Consider the following 6,944-nt stretch of genomic DNA (forward strand, 5'->3'; position numbering starts at 1 on the left):
TGTTTTGCAAACTTTTCTCCACTGCCAAAGTGATGAAATGTGAAGAATCAAATGACATCTTTGTGATTTGCGTTTTAGATCCACAGAACAATCCATTTATTGATGTAAACTCGGATCAAATATGAACAATTATACTGGACCAGATAACAATTAGACATATTTCATCATTAAAAAAAAAACAAGCAAAAAGGGCGCATTAAAAACAAACTTCCATCAACAGCATTACCCATCACATTAAACATATGTTGTTTTTTTTAAATGTCCTTTTAAGAATTATGCTTCATGATCCAAGGACAGCAATCAGTCTCCTTCACAGTCTGAGGAGTCCAGCGAGAGGAAGACATCTGCTTTGCATTTCAGAGATCCTTTGGTTTCCTGGAAGAGTTCACAGCTCTGCAGGTTTGGGGTAATGTCTTTAATGCAAAGAGGCTGTTTGGAGAGAACGGAGACAGATCAGGATTAAAGTATCTAAAATCACGACTAGTTTCGTGCACTTGATTGAAGATGATTCAAGAGGCTTTTACACAGCATCAAATATTCTGCAACATTATACTGTGTACATTCATGCAGATCTTGTAATATTCCATCCATATTTTCTAAAAAAAAATATTGTAGATTTATTTTATGCAGGCGGTCAGTTTCTAAAGTAAAGGTAGGACATTTTTCATACTGCTGATGTGAAAAATATTTGTCTAAACGGGGCACAGAATGCAAGCCCAGAACGGTTCGCTTTTGTTTTCTCATTAAAGTTTAAGATTTTGCAGCGAAGAGTCATGTGGCGCTGAATAAACTGTTACTATTTAATAATTAATACATAGAAAACGGAAAAAGAGTGCTGCCAAATTTCTGTAATGTTATGTTTAATCGTCTGCTAAATAATGAAGAAAAGCAAACAAAAAATACTTTGAAAAGTTTGCTGAGCAAATGAATTCCCACTAACCATCGTCTTTAAAACAGAGTTATGAGAGAGGAACTGAGATAAGACGCTGCTGGTGGCAGACTCTCCGCTCTCTGAGGGGGATTCTTCTCTCCTTGCGTACGATGACGACCTCCGGATCCCGGACAGCAAGCCGGACGCTCTGCCCACCGAGTAGTAGTTCGGTCCGGCCACCTGCTTGTACCAAGCCTCCGACGGACTGCAGGCGACGAGAAGGAAAATCGCCACGATAGGAAACATAAGTTTAGAAGTCATCTCCATGTCGAGAGCAGAGGTCTGAGCTGCTCCTTATCTCACTGAGGCTGCTGGTTCTTCTTTCTGAGACCACTCACTGGCCAAGACCCTTTTATAGGGCTCCAGATGATCATCCCATCGTCATGAGAGAGAGAGAGAAAGCGAGAAAGAAATTTATTGTGGCACTAAAATCAAAAACTTTGCTTAGGTTTTCTAACTTTGTGTTTTGCCTTTTAATTTAGGTTTTATTTTGCTTAGGTTGCCCTAAAAACAGAATTATTTCTATTACATTGTGTTTACTCTGCATTAAATGGGAGTCACGTATATTGTTAAGGTGCAAAACTATAGGGGCTATCATAGATTGTATTTATAATCTGTAATACATTCAATTAATCTCATATTTTGTGTTGCAAGGGTTCATCTCTTCCCCTCATTTTTGACAGGACAGGACTTGTAGTTGACAGAACAGATAACTCCTGTGTAAAATTTGCCAACGAACACTCACAGTAAAAGAACATTTTTATTACGAGCCTCAACTAACAAATACATTTATCAAAGTTCATTAGAGGGGAACAACTTTTTTCTGTGATTGTTATGAAGCTGAGCACTCTATCATTAGATCATGCTTGACATAACAGGAAATGAAAGTAAGCTTCATTGTGTTGCGGCATCAAATAAAAGGTATCTTCTTCTTTTGTGGAAGTCACTGAAGCAACAATATGTTGCCCTAAGATAAATTCAAAAATGGAGCATGTGAAACTTAATAAAATATAGGCAGAAGGGATAGAGAACAATCAACAGAACATAATAAAAAAGTACTGCATTATACAGTAAAATATATACGTGGTGGAGAGACGAGTTGGAGAAGGTTCTGCTAGTAATTCAAAGCCAAACGTATTATTTCCCCCGGTCTGTAAATACTGATGTTTTAAACATTTAAAAGGTTAAAAAAAAAAAAACAGTAGCGAATATCTCACAATATTTTAATAATCATATGAATCCCTATTGTTTCTAAATTATTTAAGAGTGACAATGGTCCGTTGGAACAACACTAGATTCTTTTTTTCTTTTTTTTTTTTACTCAGAAATTACCAGAAAACTCCTTTAAGATCTAATATGCAAAGTATATAAATATATAAAGTGGTATAGCCCATCAAACACAAACGCTGTGTGGTCTCGTTGCACAAAACCTATTAAACTATCATGGCTCCAACCCTGCACCTACTGTTAACCACAACATAAGAACATCAGGTTGCAGTGCACGAAGTGTGGCTCCCTGCATAGAGATTTTGTACATCTGACATTGAAATATGAAGAGCTGAAACAGGCTTTGTATAAGTGACCTGATTTTTACAGGGTGAGAAGTGCAGCTTTGACCTAACACCCTGTTTTTTCATGACAGGAAACTGCACATTGAGGCGATAGATAGAAAAGCACGCAGAAGAAAAAGAGACTGCCTGCTTTTCCACTCTGACAGATGTTAAAACTTCTGTTAAAATTAAAAGATCTGAACGATTTAACGTAACTCAGCCTGAAAATGTTGGCTGAAAGCAGACCATTGATGTGGACTCTGTTGCTTCTATTTGCAGAAGGTAAATACAATAGATTTTTGAAATATTTTTCAGCTATAGTACGTTGCAACATGTAGAAATTTTTCTTTTCCAGTTTTCTCCAACAAGTGCTTCGTGGATTACCCCCAGCAAACCATCTGTGCTGTCAGAGGCTCGTCTGTTGTCTTCTTTTGTATCTTTAATAATATTGAAAAACAAGAAGTAAAAAAGTTCATGTGGGCTTATGTGAAGTCTTCTAAATTTCGTTTAATTTTAAATTACCCTGGGAATGTATCTGAAAGATTTGAGTACGCCGGAGACAAAGAGCATAACTGCTCTTTAAAAATACACAAAGTGAAACATTATGATGCTGGGAAATATTTTTTCAGATACAATACCAACAAAAGATGCCCCACTAAACTTCTGGTATTGAACGTTATTGGTAAGTTATTTCTCATTTGATTTAAAATTGTACTATTTGTTTCAAATAAGTGAAAATTCAAAAGAAACTCAAATTCAAATTTTTATAGATCTGAATATTTCGATGCAAAAAGAAACGATAAAAGAAGGAGATTCAGTAAATCTCACCTGCAAAAACCGCTGCGATGGTGGAGAAGGTTCATATGGGTACAGCTGGTTTAAAGATGGAGAAGCCGTAAATGAAGGACCAGTACTTCATTTAACAAACGTGTCCTCTAAACATTCAGGAAACTACACTTGCTCCCTAAAAATGAAAAACGGAACAACTTCAGGAGTGGCTCATGTCGATGTTGAATGTGAGTATCAGCCTGAGCAGAAAGACTTTGATGTGTACAGAATCACCCATTTGCTCCCTCTGAGTAATGCTGACATTTCTTTTGCTAACAACAGCAGGGGACTTTTTGAAAATCAGTTTGAAAGGGAGCCTTGAGAAAAGTATAAAGCTTTTGTATTTTTTTTAATTTGTGCTTTTGATTTTTTTTCAGTTATTTTTTTCCTCAAAATGTGGCCAGTCAGATAAATTGATGTTTGTACTTTTAGAAGAAATTATTTTAAAATGCTGTCTTCACCAATAAATTTATTGTTCCCAGCAGTGACTGTAGTTTGTGTTGTATAAGTGGATGATGAAGGCAAGACTGCAAATGTTCCATGCAGCAGTAATTTGCAACTTTGTCGTGATAAATAATCTTCCCTGGCACTCATTTGCTCAATATCTACCTTTGCCTCCTCCTAAAAACCTAAACTCTAAACTCTTTCCTTTATTTTCAGATGGACCCAAGAACACATCTGTGCTCGTCAGATCATCATCTGAGATGGGTGCGGGCAGCAGCATTGTCCTGATCTGCTGCAGCGATGCACTCCCGCCTGTGGAAAATTACAGGTGGTTCAAAATAGTAGATGGTTGGATAGAGAAAGTTGGTCATCAGGCTGAGTTGCTTCCTGTTGATGGTGGTCAGTATTTATGCAGTGTCTCCAACAAACATGGAAGTCAAAACTCCACAGTTTTCACTTTGAAGAAGAATCGTAAGTATCTCACTAAAGTCGTTGCCTTCTATGAACTAGTTTTTGGAAAATGCATTAAGAAGTTCATTAGGTTTTGTTTTCTTGCACTGTTATATATATATATATATATATATATATATATATATATATATATATATATATATATATATATATATATATATATATATATATATATATATATATATATATATATATATATATATATATATATATATTAAGCATTACAGACAAACTATAATTTTTTTACAGCTTATTGGACGTTTATGAGAGACATGCTTTTTATTATCAGTGCCAGTGTTGTCCTACTTCTTGTCGTGACATCTGTTATTGCTGTTTGCAGGTGAGCTGTCTGTCCTTGCGTGGCATTTATTTTTGAGTAAAGTATTACACAGAACAAACTGGAGAACCTTACGTTTATTTTCTGAGCTTAAATTATAGACATACGTATCATCTATAGCTATAGAATCTGATGTTTCTATAAATATTAAAAACTGAATGCAGAAAACTGAATGAACACAATCTTTTTTTTTCCCTCGTCAGTATCAATTTGTAATATTAATTTTTTTAAATTGAAAAACAATCACCCTAAATTATATTTTCTGCTCTATTTCAGACTCACCAAAAGCAAAATGAGGGCAGAGACAGAACATCGGGAAGAAATGCAGGTCATCTTGTTTTGTTTCCTTGATTTAAACCACAGACAGCATTGTTATCTGAAGCCAAATCAAGTAAACATCTCAAACTCTGAGTCATCACAGATAAAATGTGGGAAAATAACCTTTGGTATGGCTAGGGTTAAAAACTTTGACTTCTAATATTTATTTAAACATTTTTGTTTCCTTTACTTATCTACTAATATGTATTTGCATTTTTGTATTCAGAGGACAGATGGTACGAATCGACTTAGGTGTGAAGACAGTCACCAGTCACAAGCTGACAACGATCTTAAGGTCGAAGAAGCTACAACAGAAATAATATATGCAACTATTGAATTTCAAAAGGGAAGAAAGAGAACCATGTGAGACATTTTGACATTTGCTAACCCATTGTTATAATCAATGAAAAGAATAGATGGTACAAGTGCTGATATACATTTTAACTTTCAGGAAACAGCAGGATTATGAAAGTGAAACTGTTATTTACAGCACAGTTCGCGGGTAAAGTCCAGCAAATGCGTTTTTTTATATATAATCTTTTGATTTAAACAGATTCGTTAAAAACATTTTATTTCTTTTTTAGGAACTAGCTTTTGAGCCACTGAAACAGGACATCCTCTTGATGTGATTGCTCGCAGCGCAGTCTGAGTAAGAGCAAAACCTTCTGCCTGTGGGATCTTTTTGGTTGGTGGATGTCTCTTTAGATGATGAAAAGAAGTACAGCAACTCACATTTAGTCTGTCTGCCAGAAAGTATCATTCTTGATGAGAACTGAAAAATAAAACTCCAATGAGATTTACTAAGAAAATGTTGAAGCACAAAAACCACCATTGTTTGTCGATATTTGCATATTTATTGGTATGTGACTACAGCAAAAGTTGTTTTCAATGACTAACAGTGAGTTACTTCTTTCCATTTCTTTTATGTGAGGAATCTCTCATAGTATGATTCTTGTGAGACACTAGAAGTTTCTTAGAAATGTTCTCAAAAACATGCAAAAGGCTGTTCAGTTTTTACTTCTAAAGCCAAGAAATGCATTGTTTTTAATAACTGTTGAACTTTACCTGTAAATTCTAAAGAACAATCTGAAAGTCTGTCTGTGCAAAAGTGACTCATTCACCACAATAAAACGACAGTGCCTCCCAACCTACGACTACTTCATATGTTTTTTTCAGGCCATTTTTTTCTCAGCTTTTGTGGCCTGTCACCTAAATATGTGGTTCTTTTAGATGTGAAGTTGAAACCGCATTCAACCATAATCCTGGGATGCCCACAGTACGGGTGGTGGGAGACTTCTGGACAATGTCTCCAACCTCATGCATGACGCTGTTGGAGCACAGTAAAGTGTACTACTATTACAACTGCTCCTAACAAAACACATAAAAAGAAAAACTGTCAGCATTCAGCTGATGTTCTTTTCATAGATTTCTGTGTTGTTGCATGTTGCATTTCTTTACACAAGTACAAAAAAGCACAATTTGTACAGCAAACTTTAAATTATTTTCATTAATTTAAGGATGTTCTCTTAATTTACTGCTACATTTGTTCGCTCTTTTTTGTGTTCTGTAGACTTATTTTTGGCACAATTTTTTTTGTTTAACATGCATATATTTCTGTGCTTTTTCTTTAATTTGACTCTTTGCTACTGTTAAGCTAAAAATTCCCCACACTTATCTAGAGTATTTCATTTGGATTTAGTGCAATTTTCCAAATGCTATTTTACAGTCTATCTTCCAGATGCTTTTATGATTCATGGAAATAAAATAACCATTGAAGGTGACTTAAAGAATTATACCTGTGTACATAATTCTGCAGCTCATACACAAAATTCATTGATCTTAATGGATGCAAAATAAATTAAGGTATGCTGATACACTGGCAATAAAAACACCCACCTCTATATGCTCTCTCTGGGTTGGAGGCCTGTTTGTCTCAAGTAAAATGAATCAACAATCTAGGCTAATGTTTGAAAATGGATTCACTTTTCCAGATTTTGATTTGGACATTTTTCTGAAATAAAATTGTGAATTTCTTCATTGTTGTTCGGTTGTTAAAGACAACCAT

General features: G+C 35.1%; 2 protein-coding genes across 3 annotated transcripts; one reads left to right on the plus strand and one right to left on the minus strand.

Moving 5' to 3' along the window:
- Nucleotides 1–248: 248 nt before the first annotated feature.
- On the minus strand, nt 249–3,398 carry LOC102219813 (neuropeptide B-like). The gene is made up of 3 exons (XM_005801438.2): nt 3,310–3,398; nt 941–1,291; nt 249–429 (listed from the first exon to the last, which is right to left on the minus strand). The coding sequence occupies exons 2-3, from the start codon at nt 1,196–1,198 to the stop codon at nt 301–303; spliced, it is 387 nt and encodes a 128-aa protein (XP_005801495.1). The 5' UTR covers nt 1,199–1,291; nt 3,310–3,398; the 3' UTR covers nt 249–300.
- LOC111611573 (B-cell receptor CD22-like) lies at nt 1,298–6,612 on the plus strand. 2 transcript variants are annotated; one of them, XM_023348525.1, is made up of 9 exons: nt 1,298–2,763; nt 2,837–3,163; nt 3,252–3,497; nt 3,970–4,224; nt 4,474–4,564; nt 4,838–4,889; nt 5,106–5,242; nt 5,331–5,381; nt 5,464–6,612. In XM_023348525.1, exons 1-9 carry the CDS (start codon nt 2,709–2,711, stop codon nt 5,468–5,470), a joined length of 1,221 nt encoding a protein of 406 aa, XP_023204293.1. In that variant the 5' UTR covers nt 1,298–2,708; the 3' UTR covers nt 5,471–6,612. The 2 variants fall into 2 exon arrangements, with proteins under 2 accessions (XP_023204293.1, XP_023204294.1); XM_023348526.1 differs by lacking the exons at nt 5,331–5,381; nt 5,464–6,612 and having other exon boundaries at nt 4,838–5,007; nt 5,106–5,232.
- Nucleotides 6,613–6,944: the final 332 nt, after the last annotated feature.

This window comes from Xiphophorus maculatus, chromosome 16, assembly GCF_002775205.1.
Source record: "Xiphophorus maculatus strain JP 163 A chromosome 16, X_maculatus-5.0-male, whole genome shotgun sequence".
In the NCBI taxonomy this organism is placed as follows: Eukaryota; Metazoa; Chordata; class Actinopteri; order Cyprinodontiformes; family Poeciliidae; genus Xiphophorus; species Xiphophorus maculatus.

Excerpts from the sequence above, each read along its gene's own strand:
- LOC102219813 (XM_005801438.2), bottom strand. The coding sequence starts at position 1,198 with ATGGAGATGACTTCTAAACTTATGTTTCCTATCGTGGCGATTTTCCTT. Across the intron at positions 430-940 it reads ACTCTGTTTTAAAGACGATG|CCTCTTTGCATTAAAGACAT; the intron begins GTTAGTGGGAAT and ends CTCTCCAAACAG.
- LOC111611573 (XM_023348525.1), top strand. The coding sequence starts at position 2,709 with ATGTTGGCTGAAAGCAGACCATTGATGTGGACTCTGTTGCTTCTATTT. Across the intron at positions 3,164-3,251 it reads TCTGGTATTGAACGTTATTG|ATCTGAATATTTCGATGCAA; the intron begins GTAAGTTATTTC and ends AAATTTTTATAG. Across the intron at positions 3,498-3,969 it reads GGCTCATGTCGATGTTGAAT|ATGGACCCAAGAACACATCT; the intron begins GTGAGTATCAGC and ends CTTTATTTTCAG.